Source organism: Rattus norvegicus, chromosome 11, assembly GCF_036323735.1.
Source record: "Rattus norvegicus strain BN/NHsdMcwi chromosome 11, GRCr8, whole genome shotgun sequence".
NCBI lineage: Eukaryota > Metazoa > Chordata > Mammalia > Rodentia > Muridae > Rattus > Rattus norvegicus.
The window spans coordinates 83228684-83248924 of NC_086029.1; the positions used below are offsets into that span (position 1 = coordinate 83228684).

Here is a 20241-nt window from a genome sequence, read left to right on the forward strand (position 1 = left end):
AAGTCTTTAAAGTGCCGAAGGCCCCATTGCCAGCGAGGAGGACGTGGTCAGGGCAGGGAAAGAAAGAAAGCTCAGGTTAGAAACAAGGGTCCCAGGACTCTGAGAACCTTGGCAGGAGAAGCCTGGGAAGTCAAACAGTGCTGATTTGGGCAAGCCAATGGTATTGTGTTCAGAAAACATTTGCTAAGTCTATCCAAAGAGGACTGGATTCTATAGTTTCTGCCTCCAGAGGGTCCATGAAAAACCCTCTTGGTAGCAAAGAGCAAGACTAGGCCTCAATCCATCAACCCCTGTGAGCCAAGGGAAATGTGCTCCCACCTCACATAAGGAGAGCTCCAGCTTTTGTGAGCATGCACACACACACACACACACACACACACACACACACACACTCACACTCACACTCACACTCAGTTACACTCACCCAGTGTCTCTGGCAGGTACCACAAAGCTATCTATATGGAAAGACTCACAGGTATCATGGGGGCTCCACACTATAGAAATGGTAGCTTTACAGATCACAAAATATGGGTGTGAGCTATAGTTTTATATGAGCGATAGAAGTGAAAGAAATCTGAGACTGGGTACTGTGTCTGCATTGTTTGGCTAAATCCAGAGACAATTCTGTTGTTTACTAAAGCAGTGATTTCCACCCAGTTTGAGTGCTGGGGTTGAGGAGAGAGACTCTTGTGGTCCTGATGCAGGACCACACCCTGTGTCTCTCTGTAGAAGCTTGTTTGACCTACACATCAGGAGCTGAGAGCTATAGACCATGTCTTGGCTGAGCTGCAGCACTCAGATTTCCATGCCTGGTTCTAAGAAGGCTGAGTATGGCTAGGAGGAAGAATGTTTTGTGAAGCTAATGGATCAAGTTGACTAAGGACATTAATTTCAGCCCCCAAGCCTTTCCCGGAGATGGTCACAGGGTGCATAGATCATTCTTAGGTGCCCCTCCTGGGAAGTGTAAGCAGCAGCTGTTAATGTGGAAGTCATAGATTCAGGTTCAAAAGGCTGGGCCTTCCACAGACCTGCATTTCTGAGAGTTGGCCTTTCCCTGGCATCCAGAGGCCTGGAAGACCGAATGTGGATTTGGGGCGGGGGAAGACATTGGAGCCCCATGTGTTTGGTGTGAATTCACTTCCTAGCTCTACAGCTCAGTTACATGACTCAACCTCCCCTCCAGTTGTCAGGTAGAAGTGATACTGTCAACCTCCCCCTGCATTTGGATGTCCCGTCACTCCAGTTGCACTTGTCTGTTGCCATGGAGATTTCCAACTTTGCCAGCATTAGTCCCCTTTTCCAGGAGCTTCTCCACTGGTCTCTGCTCAGTGAAGGGATATTCCCAGCCTTCGGAGTCCTCAGGGAGGAGGGTGATGATGGAGCTGTTGTAGGAAGTGCAGACCCTGTTCGTCTGTAGAAGTCTCGGTCACTTGGAGGTGTCCTCTGCTCACCCTTTTTATGGGAGCTTTGCTTGTTTAAATAATAGGGTTGAAATAGAGGCCTTTCTGAGAGGCCAAGGGAGGCCCTGTGCAGTTGCTTCCTTGTGGGTTGTCTTAGCTAAGTCGCCACATCCCACTGAGCCTGTGTTTCCATCTCAGGAAGTGGAAGCTACTGATGCTCCCTTGCAATAATGTGGTGCCTTAGCGGAGTTGGCAAAGGTAGGAACCGCAGCATGGGCGTAGCACCAGGGCCTTCTCCCTGTTTCTACAGAGGAAGTGCGTATCTGACCAAGCCGGAGGAGCTCCAGGAATCTGTCCAAGGCCCTGGACGCTTGGCATATTCTGCTGCATTTCTTCAGAGAATCCATTCCCATTGCCAGCTAGCCACCCTGCAGCTAGGGCTTTCATTGCAGAGGGAATCGTGAAGGGTGCTCCGAGAGTCAGGGCCAGAGCCAGTTGGGAAGGACCCAAGTTTCCTACTGGATGTGAAAACTAGCAGTGCTAACTCAACCCACTAGGGACACATCTCTCTTAGGCCTGGACAGCACCCGCAAAGGGAGAAGCCAGGCTGATAAGACACAGAAGGACTGTGCTCCAAACCTCCCCTCTGGGCTCATGACTTCTCATCAGTGGGGGATCTCTGCCCCTTTAGTTGCTCTCTAGCTCCTACAGGTCAGAAGTTCTGCCCACAGCAGCTAAAAAGCAGCAGGTCTGATAAGGTGGCAAATTGCTACAGTATTTCAGGACAGGGAAAACAAGCCACTCTCCAGACATCCTCTTCCAGAACCATCGAACGCTGGAGTCATGGAGCAGGACATCATTCCCCTTCACTGCAGACAGTCAGTGGGCACTAGGAAGCCAGTTGGAGCCATGGCCAGTGAGAGCTCCCTGGGAGGGCCTGTCTCTCCTCTCATGGTGTTTCCTACCACGGTGATTATGCTCACCTCCACTTCTCATCCCTTCCCACCCATTGTGCTACGGATTGTGTGTGCTAGCTTGTGTCTACCAGAAGCTGTTTCTGAGGACAGGGGAAGGCAGGGGTAGGGAAAGGCATGAACTCCGACTGTTTTAAAAACCCCTTCTGGGACCTTTTCTCTTGTTTGTTTTGGGGTGCCATTAAGCATTCAGTCTGGCTTGTAATTCCATCCCCAGTCAGATGACATGCTTGAGGCTGCCTTAATTGGAAACTGATGATGGCCTGCTCCCAGCCTGTTTCCACAGGGGAATGTTGAGTTGGGACTGTCCCAGCCAGTCTGGATGTCATGACTGTGACCTTCTGTGGCACAGTCCCACCTTGCCTGGCTTGGCCTTGAACCCTAGTAGCAGGTGCTGGCTTCCACAGTCCAGAGACAGTCAGAAACCCCGGAGAGGGCTGCTAGGACCAGCTGTGGTGGTAGTGGCGGGGACACAGAGGTCTAGAAAGCCACAGCTATAGCCAGCGTGTTCCATCTGCCCTTTTTCCAAGCTTAGTAGAGCCAAGTTCTGGTTAGAGCAGTGTCTTTGGCCTGACACTGGAGTCAAGAGAGTAAAGGTGAGCAGGATATCCCAGTGAACACCAAGCTCCAAACCAGAGAGCTCGTGGCACTTGGCATCTCTATCCACGTTAGGAGAGCATGGATGAGGTTGAATCCCCAGAGCATCAGTTAGGGAGGTCAGGGTTTCTGGAATCAGCCTTGCTTCTTAGCTTGTTTGAGTGTCCTAATACATCCCTTGACCCTCAGTTTTCTGATCTGTAAAATGGGTAGGCTGGCCTCCATTATTACTAGGACTGTAATAGTGTTTCAGGGTAGTTCTTTCCAGAACTGTTGTCTCAGATTATTCTGCCCTCCTCTTTTGCCGTCTTCTCACAGAGTTTGGAGGAAGATGTCTAACCAGTCTGACCGGTACCCTTCCTTTTAAGACATCCTTTCAGCTTTTTTCTCCCCAGGTCTTCCCTGTGCATTACCGCTGTTGTCTACTCTTTGCCTTGGGGACCATCATCTCATTTAGTCCTTAGTTTTGTGTGGCTTTGTCACCAGTCCTCATCAGTATCCCTGGTGAGGATACTGCCTGAGATTGTCACTGTGGTTGTCCCCACATAGAAACCTCTTTCCCTGCAGTGTCTTCTTACATTTTTATACAACCACCCAGATGTAGTTCCTACAGAGGGATAGTTCTGCCAAGACCAGAGTCCGGGAAGTAGGTCCTTAAAGCTGCCCTTGCTGGTGAACTGCAGTGCCCCCCTAAGCATCAGCTGGTGAGCTGCAATGCCCCCTCCCCCCCAGCATCAGCAGGTGAGCTGCAGTGTCCGTCCCCCCCCTCCCCCACCCACCCCAAGCATCAGCCTCTTTTCAGCGGTGACATTTAGGCCTTGGCTTCTTGTTTCCTCATTTTATAATGAGACCTTTGGTCAGGTGCCCATGTGACAGTGCGGGCTGTCCAGGGCTGTGGACGACCCTGAGCAGATGGGGGGTGTCCTTTGCCCAGCCCTAGCCAGGTGTCCTGCACCTGGGTGCCGTGGTGAGCTGCACCTGCTTCCTTTTCAGCTAGTTACTGCGCTTGAATGCAGGGCTGACATGGCTAGCTCTACCTCTCTGAGATGGAGTGAGTTATAAGTAGTGCTCAGGCCTCTCAGATTCCTGTGTTGTGGGGGATATTGGACCCCTCCTAGCAGGGAAAGCACTCAAGTCATGGAAGGGCTCATTAAGAGAGGCTCTACCAGGGACAGGGAAGGGGCTCTTCAGGAAGTCTCTCCAGGGCTCCCTGACTGATGTAAATATTAAAGTTGGACCGAGACAGAAGGCTAGTCAGCTTCTGATCAAAGAAGCAGCCACGTCTGGTCTGCCCTCCGGTGCACATGTCCTTCAGGAGTGTACGTCTGTGCCGAGGCAGTGATGGATGGTTGGCGGTGTTGGCAATGCGGAACAGATGAGACCATGATAGCCCACCAGGACCTCCCCAGAGCTGCTGCAGACTGTGCTGCCCGGGCACCCAGAGGATCCTGTGGGAGACTGGCTTTCCTATGCATTGACATACCGATGGCTTCAGTATCGAGGAATCGAAAGTGAAAATGTGGGGCTGGGGATTTAGCTCAGTGGCAGAGCGCTTGCCTAGGAAGCGCAAGGCCCTGGGTTCGGTCCCCAGCTCCGGAAAAAAAGAACCAAAAAAAAAAAAAAAAAAAAAGAAAGTGAAAATGTCTTTAATGTCTTCCATTGACATCTGCATTTGGCCAGGCAGCTGTCCTAGGATTCTTTCCGTTTCTCAGTGTCTTTGGCCCTTCTGTACGCTCCTTGGGAGGTGAATAGTGGAGCAAGAATCTGCATCTGAGACCCTCTGGTCAGAAGGAGACTCGGGCTGGAAGGGGCTTGGGGTATTGGGCTTCTGAGTCAAGTCGAAGTTCCATTTCCACTCCACCACTCACCTTCTGTGCCCTTGGGCTCCTGCTTTTTAGCCTTTTGTTTTATTTTTCAGAGGTCTCGTGTAGCCCAGGCTGGACTCAAACTTGCTGTGTAGCTGAGGCTAGCTGTGAGCCCCTGATCTTCCTGCCTTTCAAGTGTTGGAATTATAGGTGTCTGCCACCATGCCTGGCTTGTCTGTTTTACTGTTCGAATTTATTTTTATTTTATGAATGTTTTTGGCTGTATGTATGTATGTATGTATGTATGAATATATGCATGCCATGTGCATGTGGGGCTCACAGAGTCCAGAAAAGGTCAGATCCCCTGGAACTGGAGTTATATATGGCTGTGAGCTATCATGTGGGTGCTGGGAATTGAACCTGTGTCTTCTGAAAGAGCAGCCTGTGCTATTAACCACTCTCCCCAGCCCCTTGTTTTCAATCTTTCTAAGGCAGTATTTCTGGATGTAAAAATGGGAATAATTCTTCCATTGGAGGGCAGATGAAATGTGAGGTTGACAGAAGTGCTCTTTGGGGCCACAAAGATGATGCCTTCCCTACCTTCACAGACCGTCAGCATCACGGGCCAAATGCTCTTATTTGCAGAACCAGGGTGACATGGTTTTACTGCTAGAGATGGTGGTGTGTCCTGTCCCTGTGTCACTAGGGCTCTGCTTTGCTGTATTTAAGGGACACCTGAGATCTGGGTATGAATGTTCATGCCACAGGCAATGAACCAAGAGAAAGAGAGATGGCTGGGCAAAATGTTTGTGTTGTGGGGTTTCCCCAGGCCCTGATGGCCAACCATTGAAAGCTCAGTGCAAGAACCTGGGGCTGTAACTTTCACCTTAGGACATTCTTTCCTGGCAAACATTGCCTTTCCGTAGGGGCCAGCACCAGGGTCTCTGCCTTGTGGCCTGAGTCTGCTTTCGATCTTGAGACACAGGAAACTGGGTTGTCAGCAGTCAGGCCTGACTGCTGGGCTTTGGTTTTCTCATTGTTTATGGATGAGGGGTTGGTGGGGGCAGCCTCTGAGCTCCTGTTGTGGAGGTGGCGGTAAGATGCTGACTGCCATGGGTGCTCATTGGCCAGGGCAGTCCGCTCTTTCCAAACCCTCTGCCCAGGAGGGCAGAGCAGCTGGCCACTCTGCTGTGCTGTGTCCTGAGCAGCTGGACTCACTGATGTAACTTTTGCTCTTTTTTGCTGTAGAAAAGTCACATAGAATGTGAACTTAGGCTTTGTTCCTGCACCACAAAGGAAACTAGGACAAGGAACAGATGAATCAGTTTCCCTTACGTTGTAAGCTGTGATTTCTTCATAAACTGACTTGGAGAATGCCAATTGCTTCCTTGAACACCCCCGAGTGTTTGCCAAATGCCAAATCCTGCACCACTGATAGAGGACAAGATGGTCTTGTCCTCAGAGGGCTTCTAGGGACAACGGCCTCCAGAGCTGTGACACCTGCAGCTGAGCAGCCAAGGAAGGATGGCCGAGAGCAGCGGGGAGCACCCCATACTCTACAGTGGGGCACGGATAATTACCTCACCCACCCATTCCTGTCCACACTGAGCCCAGCCCGAATTGCCCTCCTCCAAGAAGTCTTCCAGAGGTTTGCAGGACATATATATCCAGATAGGATAGTATCTTTTACCCCTCTCTTCTGGCAGCCTTTGTTTGATACTTGTGTCCCACCTAGGAATCTTAACTTTACCTAGGGTTTCCATGTTGCAGGTCATTCAGGACAGGCACTTTGGAGTGAACCACACATGGCCAGCCATCTAGACAGGGCACCTGGATTTGAACCAAGTGGGTTCTGCAGTCAGCAGAGAGGTCTGTGGACCCCAGGCTAGACATGAGTATGGGCCTTGGTTTTGAGCAGAATGGATTCTGCAGTTAGCTAGAGCTGCTGTTCACTGAACGTGATTCAGGAAGCTGGTGGTCTTATGTTCTTGTCTTTACTGTGTTAGGTGCCAAGCCTCCCAGGATGTCATTTTTATTGTGTGTGTGTGTGTGTGTGTGTGTGTGTGTGTGTGTGTGTGTGTGTGTGTGTGTGTGTGTGTGTGTGATTATGTAGCGCAGACTGTCCCAGATCCCAGTGAGGTACGGTGCCATACCTTCTAGTCTTACCTCTTTGGTACGGTGCCATACCTACCTAGTCTTACCTCTTTTTTTTTTTTTTTAATTTATTCCTGCAGAGATCCTGAGGATCATTCAGCTGGACCTTGATCTGAAGTATAAGACCAACATCCGAGAGCTGTTTGAGGAGTTTGATAACTTCCTGCCCGGTGCTGTTATCGGCATAGCCAGAGAGATGCAGCCTGTGTACAGGTAGGCGCTGGCTGTTGGAGGATGCTTGAGGGCTCCCTCCCATCCTGTCCTCTCTTCTGCCACTCACGGCCGCTTGGATGGAACCGTGTGGTGGTCTCTCTGCACTTACTCCTTGGAAACATGTTACAGCTGACAGGTGATGTCACGGGCAGGGAGCGGGTGTGGTCTGGAGCAGGAGAGGCTGCCCCTAGAGTGGGGGACTCTGAGACGTCTTCCTCCAGAAGCCCAGTTATTCATGTTGTGGGCTCTGGCTTAGCTCCAACGATTAAGACCCTGGGCTTCAGCGGGCAGCAGTGTTAGGATCGACCCTCCCGAGCAGAGCTCTGGGCTTTGTTACTTCATGTCATCATGGTGCCGTCACACAGAAGGAGAGTGGGCGGCAGTGGTGCAGAAGGAGCCACAGCAGCTCCAGACCCAAGTGGTATGTGCTGGTCATGGCGGACCGGCACTTTGTTCCCGAGGCAGCACTTCCTTGTCAAGTGTATAGCACAGAGAAGCTCCTGTACTTGAAGCCAGGAGATAGGCTCCTGCTCTCTGTGCCCCTGAAATGTTCTTGACATCAGAATGTTAAATAAATGTACCTACCCAATTAAGTACTATATAGTGCGCGAGAGCGCGCGCGCGCGCGCGCGCGCGCGCACACACACACACACACACACACACCCTAAACAAACAAACAAAAGCTCACTGTAGTTGTATATGCTGATAGGCAGAACAAAATGAGTCTTTACTGAGGCAAGCACAAAGGCAAGCTAAAAGTCACAGGGACAACCAAGGAGAGTTCTCCAAAGCCAGCACAGATCTTGGGGACAGAAAGGGGGTAATGCTTTATGTTCTTGTCCTCTGAAGTGATTTATGTGCGTGTTGCACATACATTGTGTCTAGAGAGAGGAGGAGGTAAGAATAGCAGAAGTAGGTTTTGGTTCAAAACTTGTCTCATTGCAGAGGCTCTAGTGTGCCATGTTGCTGACTCACCCCTCCCCACCCCCACCTCTGACAGATTGACATCCTCCCCCAAGCCAGCTGATCAAGTTTGCTCTGGAAGACCTAGAATTCTCCTTCCTTGGGCTCCTGGGGCCCTTTGTTCTGTGCCCTCCCCCCTCCCCGCACCCTCCTCCCACCCGTGCTTCGGAAATCCTGGAGAAGCTAGAAGTCATCAGAGAGCTGCTGGCCCTGGCATCTAGTGACTCAGAGCATGAGTTTCCCCCCACAAAGGAGGGGAAGAGACAGGCTGGGTTTGGTGGTGGCTCTTTGCAAATCACATAACAGGAAATTCCTGGAGGCCTTGAATGGGCGATAGCTCCTGGGGCTTTGTGGGCTGCTCCCATTACATAATACTGACCCTGCTCCTGGAGCCTTGGGCAGCCTTCTACTTGCACGGGCAGTGGGGTTGTGGATGGATAGGGGAAACCTGCAATGTTGACTACAAAGACTGCTCCCAGGGCAGGCAGCATTCAGTGTAAAGTCCTGGGTTTCAGTCAGCTGACACCGTACCTGTCACCTTGGCGCCCCTTAAGATAGAGCAGAGGAGCTCCAGACTTTGTCTCCTCAGGTTTGGTGCTCATAGCTCCTCTCCCCTGCTTCTCTTCCCGCTGTTGTATGCGACGACGAGGTCCCTCCTGCTCAGACTCAGGCCTTAGGACGTTTGGACCTTGGTGAGCAGATACCAACACCTGCGAGACAGGGTTGGAGCTTCTCGTCGTAATCCACGAAAACCGCATCGCGTCCGTGACAGAGAATCGTGGCCAAAACTTTGTTTTCTGCAAAACTCGGCTTTTACAGTGGTAGACCTTAAATCACTACGTGGCTTTCCTAAAGGAAACAGATGAAAGGTGGTAATTCTGATGAAGTTTCCCTCACTTTCTGAATCTTTATCATTGTGTGTAATGAGGATCAGGAGAGCCTGCTACTGGCAGGCTTAAAAACACCACTCAGTAACCAGACATTTACACACACACACACACACACACACACACACACACACACACACACACACACACACACACACCCCGTAAATGTCACTAAAGACGTCATAAATAAGGTTGCAAATGAGTGTCTTGAACTGCTCTGCATCCAGGGGTCACCTGTTACACTGTGCGCTTTCAGTATTTGCTGGGCCTGAGAACTGTCTGGCTGGTGGCAGACAATGACTATGGCATGTGTGTACTGGGCTGGGGGTGGGGTGTGCACATAGACTTCAGACATGTGGGAACTGGAAAGCCCAAGGACCTGAAAGATCGTTGCTAGTTGATCCCTGCTTTGGAGTCCTTACCTGTCTGGGGGTCATGGAGGGGGCCAGGGTTGGATGATAGAAGAGAAGGTGGGAAGAAGAGGAGTCTAGTTAATGGCACCGACACAAGGTCAGGTGAAGCTGGGCTCTTCCGAGTGGGCATGGCCCCTGCTCTTTAGACACAGGCATGCAGTTTATGGGGGACCTACAGCTCAGACAGAGTCCCTCCCCAGCAGCTGGTGCTCAGAGGCCTCCCCAAGTATCCCGATGTGGCAGGGACTTGTCAGTGGAGTCTGATAGCGTCCATGAGGAGAAGGAATCCGCTAACAAATGCTGTAGCTGGACACGCCGTGACTAGTTAAGCAAGCATACTGGGGTCTGGAAATTCACTGGGCAGGAATGGGCTCCAGTCCTCCAGCTGTGTAAGTTTTATAGTCACTTGTCCCACAGTATTGTACTTCAAAGGACGCACAGCAAGTCATTTTTATGGTGACTTCCCCTCTATTGTGAGTTGTGAAATGTCTCAGGCTTACAGAGGGTGGGGAGTATTTCCCACCATGCATTTGATGAATGGCTTTTTCACAATTTTTCCCTACAAACACATCAAACTGACTACTTTCTGGACAGTGCTGTAGGCCAGGGAGTATTGGGGTACACATAGAAAACAGCTTTTCTCCCTGGGTGCCCGCTACTGTTTGGTCAAGCCAACCATGACTTTCTTCATCTGAAAGTCAGAGACCCCATCGTCTTGGGTAGAGTACTGCCCTTCCACCCTTTGATTTTCTGTGCATCTCTGCTAGGAACTGGACCCCTGGCGAGCGTCTCTGGTGCTCTGTGTGACTGGGGTGAGTGATCAAACAACAGAGCCCTAAGGCCTGCGCTGCAAACCCACACTTGAAGTTTACAAACATGGCTATGTGGGATGGCTTCCTGTAGTGCATTAGAAGTCCAGGAAGCAGTTGGGCCTCCTTTCTTTATGTGCTTCCTGTAGAATTTAGTATGAGGTCATAGAACAGCTAAAGCAGCTGATGTAGAGGCCACGATGGCCTCAGGCTGGGCTCAGAAGCCTTAACTGTGCTGCAAGTCACAGGGTCCTCTGGGTCTTCCATGTGAGCTCAGGGAGCTCGCTCTGCCTGTCTGTCTATCCGTCCATCTGTCTGTCTATCTGTCCACCCATCCGTCCATCTATTTATCTATCCATCCACCCATCCACCCATCCATCCACCCATCCGTCCGTCTGTCCGTCCATCCATCCATCCATCCATCCATCCATCCATCCATCCATCCATCCATCCATCCATCCATTCATCCATCTGTCATCTGTGTCTCATGAACTCCTGTCTGACCCCTGACTCTATCAGGTACCACCTACAACAGGACACCAGTGATGTGGACCTTCACATTAGCAACAGATACTGGTTTGCATGATAAATGTGCTCTAGATGGACAAACCTAAACCATTTGTTTAGTTTGTTTTGTTGTTAGTTTGGAAAGTTACACTCAACAGAATATTCTGTTTTTCCTAAATCTGGTAACCCATTCCCAGCCCTCCACCCCAGTTAGAGATCTTTTTTAGCAGAAGAGAGTGACCTGGCTTTCCTTCAAGAGCCTGGGTGGGAACATGCAGGGTACCAAGGGCTAGAGTGAGTGTGGGCTCCTCCCCAGAATGCATAGCCCAGAGAAGACCACCCTGCCGGAGCTAGGAGCTAAGCTGGCCCAGCTCATTGAGAAGGCCACAGTGCCAGGCAGCCTGGCAATGACTTAGCTTCAGGTCTTGGGCTCCTCCTAACTCTAGCGGTTGTGGGAGAGAAGGCTGGAGCCTGAGTGGCAGCAGCCAGTGAAGGTCACTTTGCCCTGGAGCTGCCTGCCTGAGGAGCCTCGGCATGTAGCTTTGTCTCCAGCCCTCAGGCTAGCATCCTTGAATAAGCCCAGGCCCACCATGAAGCCATGGCCAGAGCAGCATGGCTGCTCTCTCAGCAGCCCTGTGCCGGCCTCACCTCCTTCCAGATGCTGGGATGAACATGTCTGTCCAGCTTCTCTGCACTTGCCTTATTCCCTTCCTAAGACTGGTACAGGGCTGTCGGGGGCATTGCTAGGTAGGAGGAGGACGTGGAGATCTCACTTCTTCCACTCTGTGATCTTGACAGTTAGGTACGTTCTCTGAAACTAGGTTCTCTAGCTGATTATAACACTGTCATAGCACACTTGAGGGAAGGTCAAATTAGATGATGTGTTTATACTTCCTGGCACAGAACAAATAAGAAGTGGCAGTAATGTAGTGTTAGAGCCACCCGAGTCCTAGCAGAGCCCCTGGAGAGTCCTGCGGTGCCAGCAGTCACTTAGCACCCAAGCCCTTGTTTCCTTGTATGTATGTAGGGCCAGGGTAATGTTAGTGGTGCACACCTCTGGGGTTGAGGAAGCTCTTACCTGCCGTAAGAGCCTGTCTGCCTCGTTAGGGAAACTGAGAAGCTGTGACTCCTAGCTTCCTGGTCACTGACATTGTGTAGATTCTGTATCCTCCCTTTCCTTCCTCCCCAAAGCAATCACTCTCAGTGTAGCATCTGCACACACCTTTACTACACACCTTAAACAAGGCAAGGAATTTGCAGAACAGAAGCCTACCATGTTACTGACCAGTCTACAGGGACACAAAAGTTTTAATATCCCAAGAGGGGAGCAGAAACCCAGAGCATATAGAATAGGCAGTGTCCTGGGTGGTCTCTGTGGAGGAGACTGGGAGGAGAGAAGGGAACTCTAGCAAGCCCCTGCCTCCACACACCAGCCTGCCGTCCATCTGCTGCCTGTGCCTGGATGCCTGTCCTGTTTCCCTGTGGTGGATGAGCTGCTACCCTGCTTGCTTCCAGAGCTCAGAGCATGGCTCTTTCCTGGTTCCGTCTCTGGCCTACAGAGATGTTAGTTTCCGATTTGAACCACACTGCGCCTTCCCCCTGGACTAAGTCGAGTAAGTTGGTGTGCTGTAGTGGTGCATGCCTATCTCAGAACCTGGATGGCTGAGGCCGGAGGAAGGTGGGTCCATTTCTGGCCAAGGCTACAAAGCAAGTTTGAGGTGAGCTTGGGTTATGTAGACAGACTCTGGTCAAGCCAACCAAACAACAGACAAACAAAGGTAATTATTAAAAAGAAATAAAATACATTTTGTTACTTATACAAGGATCGTGTTGTTGGCTTTTTCTTTGTTTAATCTGTAAATTTATCAATGGGTAAATGAACTTTCTTCTTTTTTTATTTTATTTTTTTGAGACAGAGTCTTGAGAAAACCCATCCTAGCCTCAAAATTGTAATCCTCCTGCTTCAGCCTCTCCAGTGCTGCCATTACAGACATGTGTAGCCAAACCCAGCCAACCCCTGCTTTATACATTCTTGTGAATAAGGTGTGTCCACACAGCAGTGTTATGAGCACCCTGGGCCAGACTCAGTCTTTGTTCATCAAACATTGCTAATTTCCTGAACAATTCTTTTTTTCCCTTTCACTTTTTATCATGGTGAACTTTGAACACATAGAGACATGGACTACATCTTAGTCCATCGGTTACCACAGGGTCTCAGGTATGAAGAATGATAGCTGGTCCTGTTTCTTCTCTTCTGTGCACACTTTCTTCTCCCACAGAGGCTTCCGAAGTCAGTCCCAGGCACCATACTGTTGAGTCTGAAAATATCATTGTCAGTCTCTTTCTTTGTAAGAGTTACCTGCTTATGCTGGCTTAGAGCAGAGCAGTTACGTGTTCCCTGTCATTCATTCAGTCTGCCAGTTCCTCAGTTGACAAGAGACATCTCACTTGCTGGCCTTCTCTGTGTCTCTACATCGTCTTGTATCGGGATGCTAATGTGACTGGCACTTCTCCTAGGAAGCCTCCTGACTGACGTACATTAATGGTCCCTAGGATGTGGTCGTGCTTTCTATCAGCCATTCACCCCTTTCCTTAGCATTTGTAATCTAGGACACGAAGATAAAGACCAGTTCTCCCCTGTCCTCGACACCCTACCTGACACCTGCAGATGAGTTTCTGGGCCCTTGTCCTTGTGTGTCTTTCAGAAATAAGCCGAGATTGAACCAACCAATTTCTTTTTTTTTTTTTTTTTTTTTTTTGGTTCTTTTTTTTGGAGCTGGGGACCGAACCCAGGGCCTTGCGCTTCCTAGGTAAGCGCTCTACCACTGAGCTAAATCCCCAGCCCCTGAACCAACCAATTTCTTCTTCTTCTTTTTTTAATTGGATACTTTTTATTTATATTTCAAATGTTATTCCCTTTCCTGGTTTCCCGTCCATAAGCCCCCATCCCATCCCCCTCCCTTTCTTCTATAAGGGTGTTCCCCCTCCCCAACCACTTCTTCCTACCTCCCCTCCCTGACATCCCTCTACACTGGGCGGGGAGGGGGGTCCAGCTTTAGCAGGACCCAGGGCTTCTCCTTCCATTGGTGCCCAACAAGGCCGTCCTCTGCTACATATGCAGCTGGAGCCATGGGTCTAGTTTAGTCCCTGGGAGCTCTGGTTGCTTGGTATTGGTATTGTTGTTCTTATGGGGTTACAAATCCCTTTAGCTCCTTCAATACTTTCTCTAGCTCCTCCAATGGGGATGCCATTCTCAATTCAATGGCTGGCCACTAGCATTCACCTCTGTATTTGTTACACTCTTGCTGAGCCTCTCAGGAATTAGCTATATCAGGCTCCTGTCAGCATGCACTTCTTGGCTTCATCAATATTGTCTAGTTTTGGTGTCTGTATATATATGGGCTGGATCCACAGGTGGGGCAGGGTCTGAATGGCCATTCCTTCAGTTTCTGCTCCAAACTTTGTCTCCATATCCTACGAATGTGACTGGCACTTCTCCCAGGAAGCCTCCTGACTGACGTACATTAATGTTCCCTAGGATGTGGCCGTGCTCCCTCCTACGAATATTTTTGTTCCCCCTTTTAAGAAGGACTGAAGGATCCGTACCTTGGTCATGTTTCTTGAGCTTCATGTGGTCTGTGGATTGTATCTTGGGTAATCCGAGCTTTTGGGGTAATAACCACTTATCAGTGAGTGCATACCATATGTGTTTTTCTGTGATTGGATTACCTCACTCAAGATAATAGTTTCTAGTTAAATCCATTTGCCTATGAATTTCATGAAGTCATGTTTTTGATAGCTGAGTAATACTCCATTGTGTACATGTACCACATTTTCTGTATCCATTCCTCTGTTGAAGGGCATCTGGGTTCTTTCCAGCTTCTGGCTATTATAAATAAGGCTTCTATGAACATAGTGGAGCATGTGTCCTTGTTGTAGTTGGAGCATCTTTTGGGTATATGCACAGGAGACGTATAGCTGGATCCTCAGGTAGTGCAGTGTCCAGTTTTCTGAGTAACTGCCAGACTGATTTCCAGAGTTGTTGTACCAGCTTGCAATCCCATCAACAATGGAGGAGTGTTCCTCTTTCTCCACATCCTCGCCAGCATCTGCTGTCATTTGAGCTTTTGATCTAGCCATTCTGACTGGTGTGAGGTAGAATCTCAGGGTTGTTTTGATTTGCATATCCCTGATGACTAAGGATGCTGAACATTTCTTTAGGTGCTTCTCAGCCATTTGATATTCCTCAGCTAAGAATTCTTTATTTAGCTCTGTACCCCATTTTTAGTAGGGTTATTTGACTCTCTGGAGTCTAACTTCTTGAGTTCTTTGTATATTTTGGATATTAGCCCTCTGTCGGATGTAGGATTGGTAAAGATCTTTTCCCAACCTCTTGGTTGCCATTTTCTCCTAATGACAGTGTCTTTTGCCTTACAGAAGCTTTGTAGTTTTAAGAAGTCCCATTTGTCGGGGCTGGGGATTTAGCTCAGTGGTAGAGCACTTACCTAGGAAGTGCAAGGCCCTGGGTTCGGTCCCCAGCTCCAAAAAAAAAAAAAGAAGCCCCATTTGTCGATTCTTGATCTTAGAGCATGAGCAATTTTGTTCAGGAAAATTTCCCCAGTGCCCATGTGTTCAAGGCTTTTCCCCACATTTTCTTCTATTAGTTTGAGTGTATCTGGTTTTATGGTTTTATGGTTTGATGTGGAGGTCCTTGATCCACTTGGACTTAAGCTTTGTACAGGGTGATAAGAATGGGTCAATTTGCATTCTTCTACATGCTGATCTCCAGTTGAACCAGCACCATTTGCTATCTTTTTTCCACTGGATGATGGTTTTAACTCTTTGGTCAAAGATCAAGTGACCATAGGTGTTAAATCCATTTGCCTATGAATTTCATGAAGTCATGTTTTTGATAGCTGAGTAATACTCCATTGTGTACATGTACCACATTTTCTGTATCCATTCCTCTGTTGAAGGGCATCTGGGTTCTTTCCAGCTTCTGGCTATTATAAATAAGGCTGCTATTTATGTGGGTTCATTTCTGGGTCTTCAGTTCTATTCCACTGATCTACCTGCCTGTCTCTGTACCAATACCATACAGTTTTTACCACTGTTGCTCTCTAATCCAGCTTGAGGTCAAGGATGGGGATTCCCCCAGAATCACACTGAGGTATTTTGTGTTATTTGTGATTATTGTGAAGGGCGTCATTTCCCTAATTTCTTTCTCAGCCTCTTTATCCTTTGAGTAGAGGAAGATTTGTTTGAGTTAATTTTATATCCAGCCACTTTGCTGAAGTTGTTTTTCAAGCTTAGTAGTTCTCTTGTGGAACTTTTGGGGTCACTTAAGTATACTATCATATCGTTTGCTAATAATGATATTTTGACTTCTTCCTTTCCAATTTGTATTCCTTTGACCTCCTTTTGTTGTCTGATTGCTCTGGCTTGGACTTCCAGTACTGTATTGAATAAGTAGGGAGAGAGGGTGGAGCCTTGTCTAGTCCCCGATTTTAGTGGGATTGCTTCAAGTTTCTCTCCATTTAGTTTGATGTTGGCTACTGGTTTGCTGTATATTGCTTTTACTATGTTTAAGTATGGGTCTTGAATTCCTAATCTTTCTAAGACTTTTAACATGAAGGGGTGTTGAATTTTGTCTCAGCATCTAATGAGATGATCATGTGGTTTTATTCTTTTTTGTTTACATAGTGGATTACGTTGATGGATTTCCGTATATTGAATCATCCCTGCGTCCCTGGGATGAAGCCTACTTGATCATGATGGATGATCGTTTTGATGTGTTCTTGGATTTGGTTTGTGAGAATTTTACTGAATATTTTTGCATCGATATTCATAAGGGAAGTTGGTCTGAAGTCCTCTTTCTTTGTTGTGTCTTTGTGTGGTTTAGGTATAAGCTTAATTGTGGCTTCATAGATGGAATTAGTCAGTGTTCCTTCTGTCTATTTTGTGGAATAGTTTGAACAGTATTGGTATGAGTTCTTCTATGAAGGTCTGATAGAACCCTGCATTAAACCCATCTGGTCCTGGGCTGTTTTTGGTTGGGAGACTTTTAATAACTGCTTCTATTTCTTTAGGAGTTATGGGACTGTTTTCAGATGGTTTATCTGATTCTGATTTAACTTTGGTACCTGGTATCTGTCTAGAAAATTGTCCATTTCATTCACTTTTTCCAGTTTTGTTGAATATAGGCTTTTGTAATTGGATCTGATAATTTTTTTATTTCCTCAGATTCTGTTGTTATGTCTCACTTTTCATTTCTGATTTTGTTAATTTGAATATACTCTCTGTGTCCTCTGGTTAGTGTGGCTAAGGGTTTATCTATCTTGTTGATTTTTCTCCAAGAACCAGCTCCTGGTTTTGTTAATTCTTTGTATAGTCCTTTTTGTTTCTACTTGGTTGATTTCAGCCCTGAGTTTGATTGTTTCCTGCCTTCTACTCCTCTTGGGTGAATTTGCTTCTTTTTGTTCTAGAGCTTTCAGATGTGCTGTCAAGCTGTTAGAGAATGCTCTCTTCAATTTATTTTTGCAGGCACTCAAAGCTACAACTATTCCTTTTAGCACTGCTTTCATTTTATTTCATAAGTTTGGGTATGTTGTGCCAACATTTCTTTCATTAAATTGTATGGAGTCTTTAAATTCTTTCTTTCTTTCTTCCTTGACCAAGTTATCATTGAGTAAAATGTTGTTCAACTTCCATGTATATGTGGATTTTCTGTCATTATTGTTGTTATTGAAGACCAGCCTTAGTTCATGGCGATCTGATAGGATGCATGGGATTATGTCAGTCTTCTTGTATCTGCTGAGGCCTGTTTTGTGACAGATTATATGGTCAGTTTTGGAGAAGGTACCATGAGGTGCTGAGAAGGTGTGTCTACTACTCTGAAATAGTGTCTGTCTTTGTCTCTGAAGTGTGTTTCCTGCATGTAGCAAAAATGTTGGGTCCTCTTTATGTATCCAGTCTGTTAGTCTGTGTCTTTTTATTGGGGAATTGAGTCCATTGATGTTGAGAGATATTAAGTAATAGTGATTGTTGTTTCCTGTTATTTTTGTTGTTAGAGGTGGAATTATATTTGTGTGTCTCTCTTCTTTTGTTTTTGTTGTAAGGAGATTATATTCTTGCTTTCTGTACAGTGTAGTTTCTCTCCTTGTGTTGGAGTTTTCCATCTATTATCCTTTGTAGGGCTGGATTTATAGAAAGATATTATGTAAATTTGGTTTTGTTATGGAACATAGATGGAGAAACCAAGATATTCTATGACACAACCAATTTCTGGTAGAATTAAGTCTGAGTGAAAGAGTAGGGACCTGTCGTCTTTTTCCATGGAGATCTTTCTAAAGAAAACTGGTTTGCAACCCATCTTGCCTGGAGGCAGTTCTATAGGAAGGACTTTCGTAAGGTCGGGATAGAGGTGTCTCGGGAGAGGTTGAAAGTCTATTGCATCTATTGTGAGGCTATTTTTTGTTGTTAAGGAAGAGGAATTTTAAAAGGAAAAAGTAGTATCTAAGAGAACCCAAGTGAAAGCTGTTGTTGATGTGCTTGTTACCCTGTGGTTCCTGAGTCCACCGTGTAAGCTGGGAGCATCCAGATGCCATCCAAAGTCACAGGACCTGGGAAGTATGGCGTCTGCGTGTGCTGCTGAGAGGTGAGCATGGGTAGAATGCGAAGGCTTCCTGTGTCTGAAGACACAGCCCCTAAGGTCCTCTCCCATCAGGTCACCAGGGCTTTGGCCTTGCTGAATCCTAAAATAAGATCTACCACATTCTAAGCCAGTGTTCCTCAAGCTTCCTAGAGCTGTAATCCTTTAATACAGCTCCTCATGTTGTGCTGACCCCCCCAACCATAAAATTATTTATGTTGCTACTTCATAACTATAATCTTGCTACCGTTATGGATCATAATGTAAATATCTGAGATGCAGGATGTCTGATATGAGACACCCCCCCCCCCCGAAAGGAGTCACCGCCCAAAGGTTGAGATCAATGTAGTGAGTGATGGGCGGTCCATGCTCTGTCCTGCTATGCAGGGAAGTAAGTGCCAGCTCCACAGAAGACGTGTGCTGAGTAATGAGGACGCCACCCAATGCATGGCTGGCCATTGTGTGGCTCTCCGGTCCCACCATGGTCTTCTTATAGAAATGGCGCTCTCATGAGATTTTCTTTTTAAAGACCACCTATGGGACACACTCTTCTCGATTTCTCTTTTGGCCCCATGTGTTTGTGCCACAGGAGCCAGCGCTATTAGGAATTCTGAGGTTTTCTAGGTGATATTGTAGGGAGGGCAGGGCAGGTAAATGTAAGAAAGGACAACCACCTGCTGCTTAGATAGGACTTGTCCCTAAGGGTTCATAGGCTGTCCTTGGTCCCTCTCCACTGTGGTCTTATGAGTGGGAGTGGGCACCTAGAGGTAGGGCCTCGAGGGAGGCCTTCAGCTCATTAATGTGCCTCCCTGCCAAGAAATTGGAATGCTTCTAGTGGGACTCTGTGCTTAGTTCTCATGAGGTGCCTGACATATGAACAGACTTGGACCCTCCCCTTTGGTTGGCTGTTTTGGAATGTCACACACACACACACACACACACACACACACACACACACACACACCCTCTACTGTGATGCTGTCTGTCACGAGGCCCTCACCAGATTTAAGTTTCCAGTACCATGAGGTAAATAAGCTTTATGGTGTGACCCAACCTCGGATCTCCCGCTAAAGCTTCGAGAAACAGACAGAAACAAGTGTCTATGGCATGTCAGAACCAGAGTCAGAGGTGTGCCTTGGTGAGCCACAAAGACAGTCTGCTGTAGAGTCTATAAACTTTGCCAAGTGGCCGTCAGTTGTGTAGTCTGCTTCCACAAAGCAAAGAACTGGGTGAACTTCTTCCTTCCTCCCTCTGTCTTTCCGCTGGTTGTATCAGCCAAGAAATGCACTTACAGAGCTGGGCTCTGAGCTCAAATAGAAAACTTATTAGGCATTTGTGGAAGGTCTGGCTAGGCAAAGCTATTAGGCCCTGCCCTCCAGAGGCTTATAGCCATGCGGGGAAGTCCTTCTCCAGGTTGCTTCACTAGGAAGGGGGCTGGACAAATGCTACAACTTCTGCATAGCAGAAGCTGACTTAGGGCCTGTTTTCATTTGTCAAATAAATATCTCACTGAATGAACTGTATTAGCAACCTAGGCAGCATACATGGTCAGAGAGGTGTGTGTGTGTGTGTGTGTGTGTGTGTGTGTGTGTGTGTGTGTGTGTGTGTGTGTGTGTGTCGCTACTCCCAAGGGGGGCAGATAACATACTTGAATCCCGGTGTCTTGTGTGTAAAAGAAACCTGTGGCAGACAGCATGCATAAAGGACTGAGTTCAATGTGATGGGCTATGTACAAAAGGTGCCTCTTGGTGGCTTCATGGCCACCTCAAACACAGGTTTCTTCAGGTGACAAAATAACATGGAGATCAGTTCTAAGCCCCTATACCTCCAGGTTAGCAGCAGAATTGGCTACTGCAGTGACATTGAGT

The 20241-nt window shown here is 47.8% G+C and overlaps 1 protein-coding gene across 2 annotated transcripts in view; it reads left to right on the forward strand.

The window, feature by feature from the left end:
• Xxylt1 (xyloside xylosyltransferase 1) overlaps positions 1 to 20241 on the forward strand; it is a 132448-nt gene that overhangs the window by 65252 nt on the left and 46955 nt on the right. For both annotated transcript variants that reach the window (XM_344027.10, XM_063270940.1), the window contains exon 3: positions 7011 to 7143. In XM_344027.10, coding sequence (XP_344028.5) covers positions 7011 to 7143 — 133 coding nt within the window. The remainder of the gene's footprint in view (positions 1 to 7010; positions 7144 to 20241) is intronic.